A 23641-nucleotide genomic window follows, 5' to 3' on the forward strand; every position below is an offset into this window, starting at 1 on the left:
GGAGAAACAAAGTGAAAGAGTGAGTAGAGCCAAGCTCTTCTCATGACTGCAGTGTTTCCCAGACTCATCTATGTTGTCTGGCCAATTATAACCTGAAACAATATAGGAATGAGCTCCAATAAGGTCTTATACAAACTGTAGATCAATTCTGTCCACAGCACAACTAAGAATCCCATGGGAAACACTAGAATCCACTGTGCCAGCTTCATGTAATATGAAAGAATTGGGGTAATCAATGTAACACTTATCAGTGTAATTTGTCACTGCAGAGAATAGAAAAGTTCGCTATTTTCAGATTTGGAGGATGTATTTGATAGCACACAAGGAAACTGTACAAGATAAAATGGAGTTGGGGCATGGTTAGCAATCGCCTGGCATAAATACTGGAAGCAAGCCAGGGAGCCACCTCCTAACTCGAGTTTTGCACTTAAAAACACAAAACTGATTTCTCATCTTGCTCACAGAAAGAAAGCATATATCTCCCAACCCACTGAAATACTTCAAATTTTCATATTTCATCTTTTGATTTTATATACAAACACCAAACTGATAAGTGTTTCATGGACCCTAGGCTGCCTGGAGCACAATGCAAAAACAAAAATAGAAAACATGTAAATGAACTAAAAATAAATATTGCTTGATTTATGATTTTCAATGTCCCAACTTTCCAACCAAAGAATTAAAAGTTGCTGGATTGACTGGTGGATTCCTCAAACTTTACCAGGATTAAAAAAGAGGAATCACACACACTGCACAGCCTAAAGAGCTTGCAAAAGAAATGTTATATTAATGGTCATTTTCCTTTTGCCATTGTGCACCCCTTAAAGTGAATATTCAGTATAGCTTATTCAGAGATGAACTCCATGGATTTTCCACAAAGCCAATGTTTGCACAAATTGGCATCCCTACTCACCAGGATTATGTTTAGTTCATTTAGGGATACAAAATGGCACCAGCAAAACAAAAACTGTTTCCATAAGCATGAGAGGATTAAGGATTCCTGATAAAATGGGCAGATTACTTACTGATATTTTCTATACACCCTTCGTGAGTGTTTGGAGAGAAATTTATACATTCAACTTTTTTCCATCAAAGAGTAAATAAGGTTAAATCTTAACAAATGCTGGAATATTTTGAAGAAACAGTGAGTATTTTATTGTGAAATACAGTATGTCCAATCTAATCCCAATTAGCTTGTTTTACCATAGCAGTTCTTAAAAATAATGAAACACAACTTTAGACTTAATAGTCAGTGTTCTATGTCACTCATTAATAAGGAATACTTTGATTAGTCTTTCCATGATAAAACTAAAGTGCAGTTTCAAATCTTAGTGGAATATTAGAAATATGGGAAAGTGCACATTGGAATTTAGACTTTATACTGTTGCTGATCCCAGAAAACTATTCTGCCCTGTGGCACATTTGTTGTAGAGGTGTAAAAAGAAATTTAATGACATCAATGTGTGTGTTATTGCCCAATCATTTTCTTATACTTTCCTTGAATGTCCTCTGAAGAGAGTAATGTAATTCTTGACTAATTACTGGGAAGAAATGATTAAGATATAATTTTGACATTAAAGACCTGGTAAATAATGAACTGACATTTTTTAATATAGCCTACATAATATGTGCCTATACAGATCAGTTGAAAACATACTTAGATGAAGAAATAATTATTACTAAGGCTATGAGGTCAAAACTCTGCATCTGCCTGTATGGAATGATTAAAAAACTCCTGAAGTCTATTCCACCATTTACTTGAAATTGATATGTCTACTTTATTCAAAATAAATGAACTGAATAGGCTGGTGTGGACTATATTTACAGCAACAATAAACTGCAATAGTGACTTTTCCTTTATAGGTCAGAGTAGTTTCAGAGAAACTATTGTTTGCCTATGTCTACCAGTGTTTGTTATTTAAGAGTACACAGTCATAAATTAAAATAAATATTCTTTCAAATGAGTCACTTTCAATAAGTAGGAAATATATATTTCACTTATTCATACACTTGTTCATGATAAGGGATTAGCTTGAGCTTTTACAAAGTGTCAACTAAAAATATCGTCTTTAATAACTGATTTTATTTGGTCAATCATAATTAATATTATACCATTCTACAAATAAACACAAGTGGTTTTTCAAAGGGGACCTATGAGACAAAATGAAATCTCCTGCCCAATACCTGGCAGCCCCCATTAGTAAGCATTATTTTTATTATTTTTATTTTCCTTTTAATATTACAGTCAACACAGTCACAGTCAGAATACAAATCAGTGTCCCTGTCTTTTGTCTCCTCTGAGGTCAGGCCTCAGTCAACACTGCCTGGTTAAGTAAGGGTTAAATTTAATGCAGAATTCAAAATGGTGACTGAGGGTTGTATTTTTCTCAAATATAAGAATATGGTATTGACAGTGTGGGCAGCACCTCTATATGATTCACTCCTGACTTACCCAATAGGCCGGGATACAACCAGCTCAACTTGAGGCTCGGCTTGAGATTCCAGGATGATGTTGTAGACCTCCTTCATGGTCGCTCCTGGTAACAGCTTCCCGTTCCACTGCAAAACTTCATCCCCTGAAATGGGCAATTGTTTGTGGTTGTTATGTTTGTTTTACATGAGCAACAACCACATTTTATGTTCATCAAGTTGGCCATGAGCACTGAACAGGTTATCAGGAGGTTTTAAAAAGACACATTTCTTGTAGCTGAACCCATGATTAAAATATCATATGTCACGTCAAGTCAACAAAAAAAAAAAAAAGAAAGCAAACACAAAAAACAAGGATAAACAGTCTACCTGGCAGCAAAATAAGGGAAATGGAGGTTGACTCAGTCCAAACATTACATTATATTTTATTTTTATATTATATATACTTTGGGCTCCTATATGGTTTCTGGAAGAATGTGAGGATTTTACAACAGAGCAAATGGTCACTAACTTAAACCAATGTGGGGGTTGAATGTTTGCTTGACCCTTTCATGGTATGTGGTTCTGTCTCTTTTATTGGTTTAGTGTTTTAGGGTAGGAAGTTGTAAATAACTGCCAACAATTTGTTTCTTTGATGGTAAGAAGACTGAAGATAGTACCTGAACAAACGTGGAGTCTGTTCAAGATTAGTCCACCCCTTTCTTGTCAAAATGTATATAAACTGGTCTTTTAAAACAGACGGGAGAGGACTTTCTGCAAGGACGTCCTCTCCGGGCCCGTGATTAAACCTGAGATGATTCATCACACTTGTGGTTGTTTTCTGAGAATTAGCAACTCTCAAACTTAAAGAAATTTCTACCACAATTTGGCGACGAGGATGGGATGGACAGGCCACTGACCGGCGCCTGTTCTCGACCGAAGGAACCACCGGTGGTAAAATTTAAAAATGAAGGGAAAGTTCCGCTCCGACAAACGGAGGGCTGGAATCCCGCCTGAGGTCAGAACGGGTGGCGGACAGTGGATGCTCCATTCATTTAATAAGTGTTATGAATCATTTCTTGTGTATGTCTGTTAAGTGTTGATTTATGTTTTTGGTCTGCGTCAAAATGAAAAACCCTAGGTGTGTGTGTTTGGTAATCACGTGATCTTTGTAATCCCTCCTGGTAATGAGACCAGTGTGTCTGAGGACAGACGCCAGATGATGAAAAAATAATCCTAAAAAACAAAAAACAAAAAAGAAGAAAAAAAAAAGAAACAACGAGAAAACCCCACTGGCTGAGGATTACAAACGTAAGTCTTCCTTCGGGAAGCCATATGGTTTATTAAGGAAATGACCCGTACGTGGCAAACATGAAAAAATTAAGACAGTACTGAAGAAGTAAGCTCTGATTGTTAATGAGAAGTTCGATAATGTTGTTAATGTGAACTAAGCTGTTAAATGAGAAGTACGCTATTGTTAATGAGAAATACGACAATGTTGTTAAATGAGAAGTAAGCTATCGTTAATGAGAAGTAAGCTATTGTTAATGAGAAGTACGCTATTGTTAATGAGAAATACGACAATGTTGTTAAATGAGAAGTAAGCTATTGTTAATGAGAAGTATGCTATTGTCTATGAGGAGTAAGATGTTATTATAAGAAGTGAACTATTATTGTCTATAAGAACCACCTTAGAATTTGTCCCATATCATGAACTGGGCATATGAATGAGGTGATAATTTTATAAGCTTTGTGGTGACTCCTTCAGTGTCTTGTATGCACAATGTGTGTACAATAAGGGTACGTTGCTCGGACCGAAAGTGTCATACAAACTACCTGGCTGAAGAAAGTTACCCAAAGTTAGTGTTTGTCTGATAAGATTTCCCATACAATGAGATGGGAAGATCAGTGTGAATGAGAACTCTTGTGTGTGTGTTATAAGCCCAATGAAAGTGTAAGCACCAGCCCCAGTGCTAAATGATGGTAGATAAATGGGTTAAAAATGTGGTTATAGAATGTTGTTGAGAAGGAGAAGAGGAAGTGAAAGAAGGAAAACAAAGAAGGAAGAAATAAATTGGCACTCTTTTCAAGAGTTTAGAAAGGGAGGCAGAAATAGAAGTAAGAAAAAACTGCTGCAGAATTAAGGGTAAAGTTAGAGAAGTGATGTTGAGGAGAATAAGAAGGTAAAATTGAAATGTAGGGTGAGAAAGTAGAAGTTATGTTTTGCAGGTTCGTCAAACTCCGATGGGGACACATCAGACCCACAACACAGCACCAGTGGGATCACAACAATTCACCGCTACGATGGACACCTTGGATGAAGCTGTGCGGACTGCAATTCCTCTAAGAGTCTGCTGGTTTCAGATTCATGATACTGGACAAAAGGGGGGTGAGTGAGTCACCCACTGATTATTGCACCCGCATGGAAACTGTATTCACTGCACACTCCGGATAATGCAGCATACAGTCACCTGTGGAAAACTGCATTAATAAATGTCTCAACCTGGCCCAAGGAGCTGCGTCATGATGTCACGTGTGAACAAACGTGGAGTCTGTTCAAGATTAGTCCACCCCTTTCTTGTCAAAATGTATATAAACTGGTCTTTTAAGACAGACGGGAGAGGACTTTCTGCAAGGACGTCCTCTCCGGGCCCGTGATTAAACCTGAGATGATTCATCACACTTGTGGTTGTTTTCTGAGAATTAGCAACTCTCAAACTTAAAGAAATTTCTACCACAAGATACAAACCACAATGGAAACAAACAGAAGAATACCTACATGTAGTTTCCAGAGTAAAGTTAACATTATTTTCTAGAAATTCATATAATAAATGTGTCCTGTGACCAGAGGTGGGAAGTGACGAAGTACAAATACTTCGTTACTGTACTTAAGTAGATTTTTTCAGGTATCTGTACTTTTCTTGAGTATTTATTTTTCTGACAACTTTTTACTTTTACTCCCTACATTTAAACACAAATATCTGTACTGTCTACTCCTCACATGATCAAAACAGGCTCGTTTTTAACCTCCACGGATGACGACACGATGTAAAAGACATAACTAACTAGAGAGGGAAATCGAGTGAGTGTACAGGTTATGATAGAGGGAAAACTTGCAGTGCGACATGGCGAATATGCAGCAGATTCAGAAAAGCAAGACATTCCCCATCCATGGACGTATTTTAAAGAACTTGATGTTGTCGATTCCAAGAATGATTCATGGTGAATGCGTTGTGTTTTGTTCCCTGTACAGCACTGTGCAGGTTGTTATAAAAGAAGAAGTATTTTTTTGTGTCGAACTTTTTTAGTTTTGTGAAGTTATCCAAAGATGTATTGTGTATCAGACCTTTTTACTTTTTTACTTAAGTACATTTCAGACCCTGTACTTTCTTACTTTTACTTGAGTAAAGGAGTTGAGTCAGTACTTCTACTTTTACCACACAAGTATCTGTACTTCTACTTAAGTATAGAATGTGAGTACTTTTGCCATCTCTACCTGAGACATGGTTTTATATTCTCCACTATAGGCATTGCCGTCCACATGGTGTGGAATTTTCCAAAAGTACATTTTCAGCCTTTCAACACTGACTGACACTGAATTTTCCCACAGACCGAGCAAAACTCGTTAATGAGTCCTCAAAACCAGAAACAGCAGTCAAGACATGGATGACTGGAATGAATTAAATGAGATGAGATAAACTTTGCAACGGTGTATCTCATTAATAGATTTTGGACAGTCAAGTTCTGTGGCTAGACATAGCCGCCTAGTAGGATAAATCTATTAATTGTTCTGTTAGTATCATGACATTTGTTAACATTAAGAAAAATGTGTATTATGAGCCTTGGCCTTAAATTGCTCTATTATGTTTCACCAATGTTCAACAGTTAAATTAGATTAAAATGGACATAAAGAGACACAGTGGCACAACCCATCTGCTGTTGTATGATGAGAGTAATTAGACCTCTAATTGTTTCAAGACACTTCAGTTTTTTTTAAAGGCCATATATTTCCATCATTATGACTTCTCGAGTCTCTGTGAGGTTATGCAAATAGTGGCTGATGTGAAAGTTTAGGCTACCTGCTCTGAGATGTCCCACCACATCAGCCAGACTTCCTTTCTTGACTTTAGTGATGAAGGCACCTAATCTTCCTGATTCTGTTACTCTGCCTCCTACAACCTAGAAAGCAAGAGAGAGAGAGAGAGATTTGTGTCAAATTTATTATTTCAGGGGATCAACAATGGTAATTAAATACCATTTGTAAAATAATATCACACATCGATATTTGTTTAGTGTGTGTATCAGCCCCACTCTGACCTTTAACCCCAGCAAAGCACCAGCTTCTTTAGGCATTGCAGCGGTCCTCTTGCTGAGGGTAATTCGTCCAATGAGATGGTCTCCTTCCTTAGATGGCTGCCAGGTTACAGGATGCTGCAGATAAGAAGTAGAGAGATTAACAGATACACACAGAAGACTGATATGCAAATGCACACAACTGGTTTTGCTTCCTAATGATTAGATTTGCAAAAGTAAGCAAAGAAAGATTGCTACAATTAGCATCACTTTTCTTGGCATACATTAGCGAATGTTTTGCTGCCACCTGTCTCATGCATTTACCTTCAACTGATTACAGTTGGATGACACAGGAGGCTGCATCGGTTCAGCTAGAATTTTTCTACTTTTCCACAAACTGATTTAACAAATCAACAGTAATTTTACACCAGCGAACATAAAAGTTTGGTGACACACCAGTGGCCTGCTATGTATTTCCTGGGAAAAGTTGAAACACAAACATCATCAAGAACCAATAGAAAAGAAGTGATACCTAGTATTAACTGAAATATGATAATGACAACAACTGGCTCCTAACAGCATCAAAGCCTTATACACATATCTTTGAAATACAAAAAAAAAAAAAAAAAAATCTTCAAGCTGATTGGAAAAGTTGCTACAGGAAAACATATAATGACTTACATGCCATACAGTGGGGTCATGTGGGTAGCACTCCCAGTCTCCTGCAAGAGTAAAGACACAGCTCAGACACTGTGGATGTAGTAGGAGAAACTATGACCTTTTTTCTACACACACATACACACAAATAGACACTGACACATGCAGCAAAAACTGTATACACAGCACATACCAGCTAGAGTCCCCTCATACACAGCTTGGCCAAATTTGGGGTTTGTTCAGAAGGTTTACAGTGTAGAGGGTTAAGTTTATTGAATATTCGAGCCTACGCTGGAATTAGAAATTTATCACCGCAGTGGCCAGACTCAGTCTCAAAGTATTCCACCAAGGCAGTGAAGAGACCAAGCAAAGCTAAGCCTTTTAAAGTACTTTAAATCCCTCCCAGATATTTTACAGATTAGATGTTGTGGAATTACTCCAGGGATAATACAGAGATGTACATCTAAAGACTGCGATCTATGACATCCCACTACATACAAAATCTATTAGAGAATCTAGTGCAGAAAAGCCTTAAATTTATGCATATTTGCCTTTATGTTATTTGTTGTTTATGCACATGTAAGTATATAGGCTAGAGGGATGCATTTGCATTTTTTCTTTCCATTGCCAAGGTGTATGTTTACAAAATACTATCTAAAAATGAAACACAAATCTAACTGCCAAAGCAGTGGTCGGAGTTCTTATTTTCCAGATTTTATGCTGCAGAAATGAACTTTAGATAATAGCTTAATGTCACTAAATTATGCAAACTCTTTCTAGAAGTTTCATTCTTGACCTTGGAATAGTGGAATACTTTGACAACACCACATCGATTTAAGGCCCACTCGCTTCTTTTTTCATCAGTGGATGGAGCCTGATAAAACCCTCTTAAAATGATGGCCTAAGTCATTTTTTTTTTTCTGTTTTTCAAAAAATGGAAAAAAGTGAACCAAATATAGAGTAGATGATATTTATTAATAATTTCATACAAAATGATTAATCAAATGACTACTGACATAAATAATGCTGTCAGTCAATTATGTAAGATAAAAGGATTATTATGATGATTATGATTAGATGACTTAGGCCAATTTATGAACCTACCTTTGTGACTTATGCAATTCTGAAACTGAGCCAAATTACTTCTGGAGTAAGTGACTTTGGCAAAACAGTGCACTTTTTTTCCCACTACTGTAACAGACCATGAGGAAGTGTGCACCACAAACATTTGAAAATGCTAGTAGAGCACAAAAATGGGGAATGGGTTTTGTATTATGGCAATAACTTCACTAACTAGGTGGAATTTCTTTCTTTTTGAAGTGGCCCGCCATCTTGAAAAGCTCATAAAATTACCTAAGTCACTCTGTCTCATGACTTCGGCAAAATAAAACAGCCTAAGTCACACTCTTGACATAGGCCATTATACCACAGATGTAGAATCACATGATCTGTTCAAGTGAGGCTGTGGCTAGTATCATGGAGAGCCAAAAAACTGACACAGAGCTGAAACTGAAAAAATCATTTTTGTCAAAAAATGACTTAGGCCATTATTTTAAGAAGGTGACGATGTGCTGATCCCAGACAATCAAACTAAATATTTTTAACGTCTCAGCCCCATCTCCTGCTTTAGTTTGAAAACACACACACAAGCCTCCTCTGTACAGTAGGGCTGGGGGTGGTGTTGCAGGACCTCAACAACACTGTTATGACAACACAGAGTAAAACAGAGCCAAGCATTCCCAGGAGTCAGGAGGCTATGAGGTTAATGAGCTGTGACAACTTATAGTGACATTATGTAATCTTAAAGCAAGTGCTCTGACAATAGAAAACCAAGTTCTCAGGTTTTTAACTTGAGCGTGTATGTACAGTGTGCAGTAAAATGGAGTACAGTCCTATGTAAAAAGTCTGATATCTGATTATTCCAAATTGTAACATCTTACAATAACTATATTAATTATAGTTATAGTTAGTTATAGTTAATTATCTTGTATTAAAATCTTATATTATACAAACAGAGTGCAGAGACGAAACAACATAGAAAAGTGAGTGCAACAGTGATCATTGCAACAAAAGTGACTGACTTGTGATTTACAATTAAGCAAATAACTAGGGTTATAGCAGAACATGTGGAAAATCCCAGCAAAAAACCTCAAGATTAACCTTTGTCAAAGATGAAGAAAAGAAGCCTGAAAGGTTTTGGTAGCAAATTCTTTAGTAAGTTGAAACCAAAATACATGACCATGCCAGAACTAGCAGAGTAACCATGGAACATGGAGGTTGATTTTCAGCAAATTGGCCAAAGGTGCAAGGTTAATGACATTTCTAGATTGCACTATAAATGCAGATGCAGATATCCAAATAGTGAATGAAAATATGAGTCCCATCCTCAAGAAGCTGCAGTGTGGTGTCTTTTTTCGCTAGCTTTTCCAAATCCAACAATAGAAGAGAAAAAGGCGACTGGAGCATATCCAGCTAAATAGCTTCCTCCTACAGTGGTAACAGAAAATTTCTTTAAAGGAAGGGAGCAAATCATTAATGTCTCCAGAAGTTCCTTACAGTACAGAAGCCAGGCCTGAATGTGATGAGAGTGTAGGCTAACATTTTCTTGTTCTTCACTGCATTTAGGAACATTTCCCTGACTGAAGCACTGACCAGACTTTATAACTAGAAACGAGATGCCACCTTTTGTTTACCTTTGTAAAATTACCATAAATTTTGAGTAGTGAACCTCAACAACTGGATTTCAAAAATTTCTGGTGTGGAAAAAAATAAATCTAACTCACAGCTGCTGGTGTGGATGCCAGTCAAGGTTAAGGGCAAGAAAAGAAAGGGCTGAAAAACTCTGAGACAGGGATTTACGAAGTGAAAGCTGTGAAACATCTGCATGTGTAATTAGTGTTATTTCGTCCTTCCTACCTCTCTGAGGAGTTTGTAATGTATGTTTGCATTTGGGAGGATACTGGCATGGATCATGATAGGATCTACTGCAACTGACAGCATATATGAGTGAGTGTGTGTGTGTATGTATGTTTTTCTGCACTGGTCTTACAATGATTTACATGCCTGGACACTTCTCGGCTGCCAGCAACCACATCTCAGAGCTGAACCAGTCTCGGTCTCAAGCTAAAAAAGGAAGCAGTGTCTTGTTGCCACAACGGTGTGTTTAAAACCTGGTCTCACAGAAACACTCTCATGCCAAACTTGATTGATGTCACAGGGTCTAGTCTAGGTCCAGGCTGGTGCTGCATGCACCCTCTTTTCCAATTAATGCACCACACTTCATTGATGTCAGTCATAATGTAGCATGAGCATGACTACAGGTTAGATGCATTGTGTTTGTAAATACTGTTAAGGTTATAAGGTAGTGACTGTTATGTAGTGATAAAAAAGAGAAAGAAGAGAGAACAATGAGCTTGAGTCAACAACCACTGGATAAACAACTAGTGTCCACTAGACTTCTATTTTTAGAAAAATAATTTATCATCATTTTAGCAGGGCTTTATTTTAGTAGAATTTGCTGGCATTTGTTACCATAACAGGGCAAATCACCTAAAAAAGTTCTGCTAGTATATAAAAATGAGAGTACACTGGATTTAGGCAGGTTTGCAACTCACATTTCAGAATGTACTCAAAAATAACACATTAATTACTTTGCGACACATATAGGGACTATAGTAATAACAACATTATCTTTAAGTGTGCAAAACAATAACTGAGACATTACAGTCTGGATCAAAGCAGTGGAATGACTAGCCTGGCCACTAGAGTTGCTAAGAAATATACAGTTACACTGCTTAAATTCTGGGGCTTGTGACAGTGACATAATTTGGCTGTTTTATAAACCTTAGCAGGTCTTTCTAAGGTTTTAAGGACATGATTAGAAACCCTTCTCTCAAAATGTCAGAATCTGTTTTTCACCGTCGCTTTGGCACCAGGTAAGTATAACATTTAAGCCCAGGTACAATCATTAAATTCACAATAACATATGTTGTCTCTCTAGTAATATCGTTAAACGCCAGCGCCTGTTCTGTGACAATGTTTCTTAGTGTGTAGCAGCAAACATACAACAGGACGGGACTTGTAGAACAGTGGAATATTCCTTGAATACAGAGCAGTGAGCCTGAGTGTCTTGGAATGGTTAGCAGTGAAATGACATAACAGAGCTTGGACATGACAAGGTTAGAGTGTAAACAATATGTTCCCAGGCTTGGGGACATAGTTGGCTATGTAAGGCCACACAATGTCATTGCTGGGATCAAGTGGGGCCAAACTGCCCCATCACAGACACAGTTACGCACACACACGTGCAATTGTCCCCCCTAAGGGTCAAACTGAAAACAATGCAATATGACACAAAGGAAAGCATTCAGATACACACACAGACTCAGCGTTAACATGCACTCTGCTATACTGCTTAACTGCTCACATTCAGACTGCCACCTACACCACTCTGCATGCACTATACACAAAAGTTAAAAATGTTTCTGAAAATGTCATGTTCCTGCTAAAACGGACACAGATGACAAATATCAAATGCTTCAGAAAGAGTTTCTTAATTCGTTTGGTGTGTCATAGTTGAGATTTGAAGACCATTTCACAAGATAAAGAAGGTACAAGATGCAGTGTTTCGAGAATCAGGTTCTACAGGATCACAGCAGCCTTACCGGTTCTGATCACTGAACACAGAGTTGAAGCGTAGGAGCCTCACCAGATTCACAAAGTCTGAATGAAGACGGCACACTGAAACTAAACAGCTCTCTGCACTTCTTACATTCACATCCCTTGATACTGTCTTCGAGTGGGAGGGTTCAAACACACACATACTGAAACTGCAGTGCCTCAAACCCCATTCAGAGTAATAATTACACATATGCAATGTGACCTGTATCAGCAATTCTGGTTGCCATTCTTGCACTTGGGTGTGTTATTATATTATTATTTTTATAGAATTTAGTGTGGTATGTTTTGCATGTTAGCTTTTTATTTTCTGGTTATGTCTGTGTTTTGTTGGAAATAGGTGTGTAAGAAACTACTACAAATCAATGATGAGAGTGGTCAAACTGGCTCAGATAACTAATGTGGTAGATGAATAAACAAAGGAAATGACAGATGTCCATGTCCACTTTTCATACTCTCCCTCACCAAAATTAATGACAATGTTTTTAGATAAACATTAAATGATGATTGATACTGTCCCTCACCTCTCTCACTGACACTTTCGATCTCAGCATCCTCACAGCTGCTATACTCAGGCGTGGTCCCTCCCTCCTCCTCTGAACTGCTGATGCTGGTTTGTCTCTTCCCTCCTGCCCCCAGCCCCCGTTTCGACTTGTAGGGCCTCGGCGGTGGTGGCCGCAAAGATTCTGATTGGTCAGAGCTTAGTGAATCATTGCGCAACATGCTCTCAGCCTTCTCCCGTTTGGTCCGTCTCACTACTGGTACCTGGCCTGGGGCTGAACCAGTGCCTGAACCAGGGGGCTCTCTGAGTTGAGGAGAAGGGGCTTGCTGAGCAAGGGTGTGTTCATGTGGCCCCCCAACCCCACCCACCGTCCTCTGACCAGGCCGCACACCATTGCCAGCCTCTCCTACTACGCCTCTGCCACAACCCTGCACAGACACAGGGTGTCCCCGGCCTTCAGAAGGGATGGTTTCTACTTGGCGAGGCGGAGCAACACTGTGGTCCATGTGATGGTAGCCCCCATCGTCTGTCCTTCTAGCTCCACCACTTCCTCCCACAGGATCATGCTCCAGAGAGCGTCCTTTCGTCAACCGTCGGCGCTCCCTGGACTCTCCCCGGAGATCCCGGTCCATGGAGACCTGGGTCTGCAGCCTAGGCTGGCCTGGCCGCCGCTCTCCCCGACCAGCTCCTCCACCTCCCCGTCCATTTCTCCTGAGGGGATGGAGAAAATAATTTTGACATATAATGAACAAATGAGAAACCTACAATGCCAGCCTCATGGTAGTGCTAGAGGAAAAGTCAAAGGATCACCACAGTCAGCAGGATTTAAACTCTGGAGATCATGAATGTAATTTCATGGCAAACAACTTAATAACTGCTGCAATATCTCAGTGTTGACAAAGTGGTGGTCCAACCGACTGATACCATCTCTAGGGCCGTGCCACATCAGCAGTTTCCAGATTCCAAAGTGCATTGTTTGACCAACAGTCCACAATCCAAAAATGTTCACTTCACAGTAATCTAAAAGTACCTTCAGTGAGCAATCAATTGTTGGTTGTCAAGGAATTTTGTGTCAACTGCCTGATTGACTCCTTGACTTTATTTTGCACCACACCATTGTTTAAGTACCACCAGGGGAATCTTTCGCATGTCACATCTCTCTCTCTCCCCCTGTTCCCTGTTTCTCTCTACGCTGGCTCTCAATAAAGGCTAAATGTGAAAAAACAGTCCACTTGTGACCTCCATAAATGGGCGGTAAATCATTTACTGTAGCTGAGTGAATGTTATATAAGAGGCGCTATAGTATTTCACTGCTTTTAGCTTCTGCTTCCCTTATACCATGACAATTCCACTCACATCTACTCATATTTCATTGTTAACATTTCTGTCCACTAACAGAAAGTCACGAGTGACAACACATTCCACTATCCAATGTGTTTTGGAACTGACTATATTCTTCCATTATACTCAGAATGGCATAGGAAACAATGAGACACTGGTCCAGCACTTCATAAAAGAAGCAAAAGATGAATGCAGAAGATAATGCTCAACAACGCAAATATTAACATATTTTATGAGCACTGTTTTATTTCTGATGGCTGACAGAACACATGTTAAACTGACACTCCACCCAGCAAGACTACTTGCTGTGGTTAGTCCAATACCTTTGAAAACCTATCTCATCTTAGCTTTAGTCTCTCTATTTTTAGCGGTGAAGCTTTGAAAGATGTGGGTAATTTACCAGACAGGGTTGCATTATAGGATTTGTAGTAGTCATTGCCAGACAACCTGGGGCTAAAAAAACACATAAGTGTCTCAGCCTTTGTTATTTCAATGTCTAGTATTCTTTATTTATCTCCCCCAAAATTATATAATGGCAGTGCTGAGTTGCGTGCCTACACCATTAAAACATCCCCACTAAGGAAAACAATGTTTTTTATCTCCATAGAGCAATAATAATAACAATCAGTAAAAACAACAAATAATCACTGTTTTTATTACTATTTTTTTAGACCCTACATTTTGTTTGTATAGGTCCTGTGTTCAACAAATTTTCTCAACAAGAATGTGCTCTACCAAATGGTTGATCTGAATGTTGAAGGGTTAAGGAAATAAACACACCAGCAATGATAGCTATTATATATACTCTCTCTTTTCTTCAGTGACTAATTGCTCTTAAGTGAGCAGTGTGTTTTCAAGCTACTTGTCTAATGGGCAGCATTACTGGATGGCAAGGCTCTTAACCAGACATGCAATGTAGTTAGTGGTCAACAGGCATTCTTCAGTTTAAATGAAGCAGTGACTCCTTTACTTTTTAACTGAGATGCTCTAATAGAGTGTTCTGGATGTGTAGTCTAGTTTCTAATTACGATTTTTGGAAAGGTTTTGTGGTTTTGACTAAGATATACAGAAGGTAACATTTTAGTGCTGAAATATCCTTATAAATATACACTTAATAACTACAAGACCTTAATATTTACAGAAGGTTTGAGAGTGAATGTGATTGCCTTTATTTTGTCAAGTTCCACAATATTACTCCATCTTACGTGTCTCGTGGTGGTTCGCTACGTGACCGTGTATCAGTGGGAGGTGCGGTTCCGGGTGCACTAGTTCGGTTGGGGTCTTGGATTGTGGCGATGGTGCCCTGGGGTGCTTGGGAACGAGATCGGAGCTTCTTATCCCCGGCTGTTTGGCACACAGATGGCTCGCTGACAGCTGAACCAAGGCCAGCTGGCTTTTCAGACGGACCGGTGAACCACTCGCCTGGCTTTGTGAGAATCTCCTGCTGCTTTCGGCAATTATTACACACCCAGATGACCTAAGAAAGATGGAGTATAGGTGGGAATTACAATCCCAGCCAGAGAACACTTCTAGAGTTTCAGTATCACAGCTTTACATTAGGCAATATGCCAGCAAAAAGGAATCATAAAGTTTCTACACAAAGAGCTAAAATAATATAAAACATACTGTGACATAAGCTCAGAAAATTTTAGAGGACAGAAAGGAACTTTCTTTACTACAGCCTGCGAAAACCACCTCAGCCAACTACTTAGCCAATCACTAATCTGAGCCCCGCTTCAATCACAGTGACTGTCAAACAGAAAATGGAACAATGCACTTCCTAAAGAGCTGCACTCCTGCCAATGAGTCATCCAGAAAAGGCTTTATAGAAGCTTTTTAAGATCAACATCATGGCATTTATACCAGGGAGCAGCTTGGCTTCCACTGTGGGCTGCTTGTGGCCTCCAAATGAAGAACACAAAGCCAACTGGATAATGAAAGGATATTCAACTGACTGCCAAAATAATATCTGCCGTCTTCTTTCTTTCTATTTATCTCATAACACATATGCACACCGCCTATACACTGGCCTTGCTTGCATACAACTGAATGTTCAGGTTCAGATTTTCTTTGTTCACTTGACAGACCTTTGTATTGTCTTCAGTGTGCAGTCACATGGATAGCATAAGCCTTTCAAGAGGTAACATACTCTATATCTGATGTCAATTCTTTCTGACATTAACAACAAATTAAATATCAAGCAAACAGATTTTACATATGTAGGCCACCTTCAAAGTCATACACATAAGTCTCTTTCCCTCACCATAGAGATCAGCATACATAGCAGAAATGTCTCTGATTGGGGGTTTACATGTATAACTTTTTAATTTGTTTATACATATTTTGATACCAAAACAATAATTTAAAGGTTTTTTTTTCTTTTCAGACAGTGCAGCCTGTTGGTTATATAGTTGCCAGGAGTTTACTCTATGTCTATGTGCTTAAATTGGTTCCATAGTGTTGGGTTTCAACACTATGGAACCAATGCAGAAGTCAAATTTTTGACAGAAGTCAAAAATGCAACTGGGTATACAGCTTCCTGTTATACTTACTAAAATGGATTTCAAAAAAACAAATGTGATCTCGTTCCTGCACAGCTCATCGATAGCACTTGAGGCATGCTGGTTACATTCAAGAATAGATGGCAAATGAGAATTCAGCCAGAAAATAAGAGTGTAGCATGAAGGCCTGCAATATGAACGCAGCAATAGTCATAGACCTGTGTTAACATGAGAGTCAGAATGAGGAAGATGTGATGACAGAGGAAGTGAGGTTGGGCGGGAAATAAAGAGGCAGAGAGAGGATGCAGGGAAAGAGCAAAGGGAGGTGAGAGCTGGTCCCTCTCCCCTAGCCACCAGGGTGCTCATTACTCCTGAAAGCTCCCCAGTGACTCTTTAAAGAGAGCTAAAATAAAACATTCTGGTATTGGCCATCCCCCCCTCTTCTCTTCCTCGTGTTTCTCTATCTCCTCTTCCTCCTCCTGCTATCCCTCTCTCTTTCTCTTCAATTTCTCCCTCCTCCAGATTGCTTTTGATTAAAGCTACAAAAGCCGAGGAGAAAACAGCTTTACACCAACGCAACTATATTTATCCTGCCAAACACCCCAGCACCACCAGAGAGAGAGGGAAAGTGTGTGCTCAAATGCACACACACACAGCAAACAAAGCAAAACACTGTCTCAAACGGGACATTATAGCTTTGGTATAAACATCCACCAATCTGTGATTTTCTACAGCCAGGCTGGCGAGGTGGACAGCTTCCAGATCAACACTGCGATGCTAGACTACTTGACTACATATATTTCTAGACAGCCAGTTATAACCAGTTGATATGTAATCACATAGTCAATATGCCTTTAAGAAACATTATAGTTTATTGAACTTTGTTTTCTCAGTATGCACCTGCTCTGCCACCTGTGTTAACACAGAAACAACATCTTCATAGTTCTTTAACATTTCTGGAGGAGTCTTATGAATGCTGAGGTCATTAAAAATTGCTCCACATTTTTCAGCTCTGCCACAAAAAAATGCTGGCAGCATTATAACCTGAGACACAACTATTGATTATATATAATTTTTAATTAGTGGATTATTCAACGGTGCCAAAATATACAGCATCACTAGTGGATTGTAGAAGTAAGTTAATGTAGCAAAACATAAACCAGCATTCAGTTAAACATGTTGGTGCATTAATAACTCATTGTGCACTAAATGATAAATGTTTTTACTCTTGATGGATGTGTAATTAAGCAAATTTCCTTCCCTTTTTCCCTTTTTCACTCCACTGGGATACTTCTTTCCACTGTTGGATGGTAAAATAAAAACTGCATTAATGAAAGACCCTAAACATGGTCAACACTGAAAGAAAAATAAAGCCCTGGTAAATTAAGAAAGAGGAAAAACAGTGTACCCTTATGTGTTATCCTTCGAAAAAGAAAATTCGGCTGAAATGTTACAAGTTCAAGACACAAACTCCATTAACATTATTGGTATTATACTGACATCCAATTACAATACATGGCTGTTAAATATTTATGTTCACTATAGTGTCAAAACCTCCACATGCAAGGTGACCTAGTATAAAAATAAAGCAAAAACAATCACAAACAGCTTCTCTGTAGTTTAATCACAACAAACAGAGACAGGAATACTGTTCTGAAATTTCCAAGTATACATTGAACACTATAGGGTGCAAGCCATTTGACCACCCAAAACAGACATTCTCTTTTTCTCCTCCACAGAAACCTGTTTCTTTTAACTGATAACAGAACTACTCCAAAAAATTATGAAAAATGGAGGTGCCTCATTTACACCAAATGCAATTTCTGCAATATTCAGCATAGTGTATGTTAATTACAAATCTGACAGTCAGGGATTAACAGGACAATCCTCAAGCCACAAAAACTCATCCAACAATGGGAAAATAAACTTCAATGCCTTTCCTACCTGAAAGGCAATTTCCACCCTCTGAGCTCAACATCTTTGCCCACACTAGACATAGGGGCACCTCACAGCTTTGACACATCCAAAATGTCATCTGGCACATCGCTCGGGCTTTGCAGCAGCTGCACTGCATTCTCAACAAACTTGTACCACCTGGTAGGAAGCCACAGGAAGATGACCTGATGGTGTTAATCCTGGTCTGAATCTTTTCAACCTGTACCTCCCTGACGTGTACCTCCTTAATATGTATCTTCTTCTACTACAGCAGCAACAGCAGCGCAACCAGTGTCGCACATAAACAGGTGCTCTAGATTTATTATATCCCTAAGCTCTATATGGGTGTGATGCAGCAGCTCTCCTGGCTCTCCATTGATTACAGGTGAAAGACCTAGTCCTATGAAGTGGTGACCAAGATGTTGCAGGGGACTGCAGTGAGGAGCTGGAAGGTGGAAGCTGATCCAAAGGTGAAGAGGGAACAGAAACGTAGCATTGTTCATCATGCTAATATCCTTCTCCTCTCGACCAGAATAATGTGGACACAGACAGACAGGGATATAATTAATGTTGCTAAAACCAGTAAAACCATAACTGGCAATAGATCAGGCACTCTCTTATACAGTGGAAAAAAGAGAGGAAAAAAGGGAGAGAGCCTGGTTCCACACCTCTGCATGACTGCCCACATCTAAAATATTTTTTGAAGTTTAATCCTTTAAGCAACAAATCATTGTTTTGTGGTGCTCCTAATGTTCTGATGTAATGGTTTTTTGTTTAAAGAGATTAGCTTATGGGTATAAATTATATTAGGGTATATATTTATATTAGGATATAAATTAACTACAGTATCTTAGCTATGTTCTTTAAAAAACCTAATTTGAAACCAGACATTTAATAGATGTTTACCATTTGGTTGACAAAAACTGGGGTCATTGAAATCCAACCAAAACTGCCTGTTTGTTAACACCAGTTAGCTTTATCTTTAGCTTTAACCTTTTGTATAGAGAGTTTTTGTATAAATTTACTACAGCATCCCTTGACCCCTGTTCTTGACATTTTTGATACTACTGTACTGTAGCTGCATATCCGCGGGATGTGCTGCTGTGTTCTCTGCTGCAGCTTCACCACCCACCTGGGGATACTGCATAAATGCAGAGCAAAAACCCAGAGTAACTGGAAAAGCACAGCTTGACCTAGCTGGATCAGGGCAACCTGGCTTAATCCACTGCAGGATGAGAAGTTGCAGCCAGGTGTAGACAATGGGTATAAGATTAAGTCTTTATTGCCATGCACGTTTTCACATAGAAGAAATTTGACTCGGATACAGTGGTTCTCAAGGTGAGAAGGTTAAAGGTTAAATAAATAAAGACAAATATAAGTAGAAAAATATAACAAAATCCAGATAAGATGATTAATATGTAATAACAAAATAAATAAATAGATATTTAAAGCTTATGAATTTACAGTTATTGCACCGATTTGTTACACCACCACCACTAAAATTTCACTGTGTATTAGACACATGGATTAACTGTTCATAAGTGCATATTCATGACATTCTTAGGCCACAGGATCAATCACAGAATTACTGATGCAAAAATGGATAAGACTCATAAAACATACTTGTCACCACCTGAGCAATAGTTCAAACATATACATATGAAAAGGTGAAACATATACCTAAAACGGGAAATAGGGCTGTTATACTTAAAGAGGGAAATGCCTGGCAGAGTGTAGCAGGTCAACTGAATGCATCAGTAGACCAAAAAAATTACAATTAATAGACAGTGCTCTACTGAAACCATCATAATATCAATTCAATGAGTTACTTGTCATTTCAACTAAATTTGTAGTACATTTTGCGTTAACAGCGCAATGTGTAAAATGTAATGTATAAAAAATTTTGTGGCATAGGCTCCAGCAGATCCCCGTGACCCTGGTTAAATGAATAAGCGGGCATAGATAATGTATGGATGGATGGATTTTGTGGCATCTAGTGGTGAGTTTGCAGAATGCAACCTTCTGAGCAACCCTCACACCCCCAGTTCTAGGCACTAGTGAGGGTATTGTGACTTTTAAAACAAAAAACAATTCCCTATTTAGAGCCAGTCTTTGGTTTGTCTGTTTTGGGCTACTAGGAACATGGCAGCGCAACATGGCTGCCTCTGTGAAAGGTGACCCGCTTTCTGTGTAGATTTAAAAGGCTCATTCTAAGATTAAGAAAATAATAATAATAATAATAATAATACATTTTATTTCATGGCGCCTTTCAAAGTCTCAAGGTCACCTTACAGATAGAAAAGGAAGCATACAGCATGATATACATAGAGTGCATTAAAACAACAGTAACAAGAATACATAAACGGCGGGAGAGAATGTAAAGGCAAAAGGGTGGATTATCTAGGAAGTGGGCGAAGTACAGTAAAAGTAAATTGAAATACAGAAACCCAGATGACAGAACAACAAATATGAAACAGTATGAGACAATATGAAATAGGCAGAGGGTGGTAGGACATCACGGGCTGCTTTGAGAAGTTAAGAGAGTTAGGTGGAAAACGCTATACGGAACAGATATGTTTTGAGTGATGATTTAAAAGTTGATAGGTCCGGAGACGACCGGATGCGATGAGGGAGAATGTTCCAAAGGCGGGGCGCAGTGTGGCTGAAGGATCTAGCGCCCATGGTGGCCAGGCACGCTGTAGGGGTGCAGAGGAGAGTGGAACTGGAGGAGCGGAGAGGACGAGGCGGAGAATAGATATGAAGTAGTTCAGTGATGTATGGTGGGGCAATAGAGTGGAGGGCTTTGTAGGTGAGAAGGAGGATTTTATAGTTTATACGGAAGGACACAGGGAGCCAGTGAAGTTGTTTAAGGACAGGGGTGATATGATGTGAGGATGGAGTTCTGGTGATGATTCGGGCAGCAGAGTTCTGGACAAGTTGAAGTTTGCGAAGTGATTTGAGAGGTAGACCAGTGAGGAGTGAGTTACAGTAATCCAAACGAGAGGTGACAAAGGCGTTAATGAGTATTGCCGTGCTATCGGTGGTGAGTGAGGAACGGATGCGGTTTATGTTACGGAGATGGGAGTAGGCCGACCGGGTAGTGGTATTGATATGCTGAGTGAAGGAGAGAGTACCGTCTAGGATGACACCCAGGCTTTTAACTTGGGGGGAGGGGAGGACAGTATTGTTGTCAATTTGAATGGAGAAGGTGCTGGTTTTAGAAAGGGTGGATCTGGTGCCCACGAGGAGAATTTCAGTTTTGTCAGGGTTGAGTTTCAAAAAGTTATGGGTGAACCAGGATTTGATATTATGTAAGCAGGTAAGGAGGGAGGGAGGGGGGAGGGTAGAAGATGGAGCAGCAGAGAGGTAGAGCTGGGTGTCGTCTGCATAACAGTGGAAATTGATGTTATGTTGCCTAAGGATATTTCCGAGAGGAAGGAGATAAATAATAAAGAGGAGGGGCCCCAGGACAGAGCCCTGAGGCACGCCACAACTGACAGTAGAGGGCTGGGAGTGGAAGTTCTGGAGATGGACGGACTGGGTGCGGTCAGATAGGTAGGAGGTGAACCATGAGAGGACCGAGCCGGCTATGCCGATGGAAGCAAGGCGATGGAGGAGAATATTGTGTGAGATGGTGTCAAAAGCTGCAGTTAGGTCAAGGAGGATGAGGATGGAGACAAGGCCAGAGTCTGCGGCTACTAGGAGGTCGTTGGTGATTTTGACCAGGGCAGTTTCAGTGCTGTGAAGTTGGCGGAAACCAGATTGAAAGTGTTCGTATAGGCTATTGGCGGAAAGGTGGGTATGGACCTGGTGGTGAACAACTTTTTCCAGGATTTTGGAGAGGAACGGGAGATTGGAGATAGGGCGGAAGTTGTTAAGGTCGGCAGGATCGAGACCAGGTTTTTTTAGAATTGGTGAGATGATGGCTGTCTTGAGTGATGGGGGTACGATGCCAGAACTGAGGGAAGTGTGAATAATGTGGGTAAGATGAGGAAGGAGAGAGGGGAGACAGAGCTTGACGAGGTTGGTTGGTAGGGGGTCAAGTTTGCAGGTTGAGGGTTTGGATTTGAGGATCAGGGAAGAGATAACCGTGGTGGGTGGAATGATAAAACTCGAAAGCAGGGAGGATACTGGTAGAGAGGGAAGGGTACAGTGGAGGCAGTTCGCAGTGTCACAGATGGGGGGAAATTGCTGGTGTATATTTTCGATTTTTGATGAGAAGAAATCCAGGAAGTTATTGCACAAGGTGGTGGAGAGTGAAGGGAAGAGAGGAGTATCGGGAGGGCCCAATAAATTTTTGACAGTGGAGAAGAGGGAACGTGTGGAGCCAGAGGCGGATACAATAAGCGAGGCATAGAAGTCAGATTTTGTTTGAGTAATGGTTTGCTTGTACTTCAGTATGTGGTTTAGGTATAAGTCCTTGTGGGTGGATGAACCGGTTTTTTTGAAGAGACGTTCAAGGCGACGGGCTTGGGTTTTGAGGAGGCGGAGTTCGGGTGTGTACCATGGAGCAGAGTGCGTAAAGGATACAGATCTAGTTTTGAGTGGGGCGAAGGTGTTGAGTAGATTTCGTAGCTCACAGTTGAAATTGGATAACATGTTGGAGAGGGACGGTGTGTAATTAGTACATGAAAGGTTGTTGAGAGCAGCAGTGAAGGAGGGGAGGTCGATGTTCTTTAAGTTACGGAAGGTGATGGTGCGGGAGAGGTGGGTTTTGAAGAGAGGTAGTTTGGAGTTAAAGCAGACTAGTTTGTGGTCGGAGAAGAAGGTGTCGAGGGTAGAACATGACTGAACTGTGACGCCAGAGCAGCAGACTAAGTCGAGGGTGTGGCCTAGAGAATGTGTTGGGGAGGTGATGTATTGTTGGAGCCCAAAGCTGTCCAGACAGGAAATTAGGTCTTTTGTAGCGGTGTTGTTGGGATTGTCGAAGTGGATGTTAAAATCACCAAGAAGAATTATGTTGGCTGACAGAGAGATGAGGTCAGCTAAGAGGTCAGACAGTTCGTCCAAGAAGGTCGGGTTAGGTTTTGGTGGGCGGTAGATAGTGGCCAAGAAGGTTGGTGTGTGACCATGAATACGTGCTATGAGAGCTTCAAAGGACTGGAAGGTGATAGTGGGGTGGATGGATATTTTGTATTTAAGGTTGTACAGTATGGCGAGGCCGCCACCGCGTCCCGAGAGGCGTGGATGGGTGAGATATGTGAAGCCAGGAGGAATAGATTGATTAAGTTCAGTGAAGTCGTTGGGCTGCTGCCAGGTTTCAGTTAAGCACAGGATGTCGAGATTGTGTTTAAGAATAATGTCAAAGATGAGGGATGCTTTTTGA

At 40.0% G+C, this 23641-nt stretch overlaps 1 protein-coding gene across 1 annotated transcript in view; it reads right to left on the reverse strand.

The window, feature by feature from the left end:
* Positions 1-23641, reverse strand: part of rims1a (regulating synaptic membrane exocytosis 1a) — a 93317-nt gene that overhangs the window by 26175 nt on the left and 43501 nt on the right. The window contains exons 4-9 of the mRNA XM_026310024.1: positions 15085-15356; positions 12561-13249; positions 7384-7424; positions 6727-6840; positions 6489-6588; positions 2453-2576 (exon numbers count right to left, since the gene is read on the reverse strand). Coding sequence (XP_026165809.1) covers positions 2453-2576; positions 6489-6588; positions 6727-6840; positions 7384-7424; positions 12561-13249; positions 15085-15356 — 1340 coding nt within the window. The remainder of the gene's footprint in view (positions 1-2452; positions 2577-6488; positions 6589-6726; positions 6841-7383; positions 7425-12560; positions 13250-15084; positions 15357-23641) is intronic.

The sequence above is a fragment of the Mastacembelus armatus genome, chromosome 15, assembly GCF_900324485.2.
Source record: "Mastacembelus armatus chromosome 15, fMasArm1.2, whole genome shotgun sequence".
Lineage (NCBI taxonomy): Eukaryota > Metazoa > Chordata > Actinopteri > Synbranchiformes > Mastacembelidae > Mastacembelus > Mastacembelus armatus.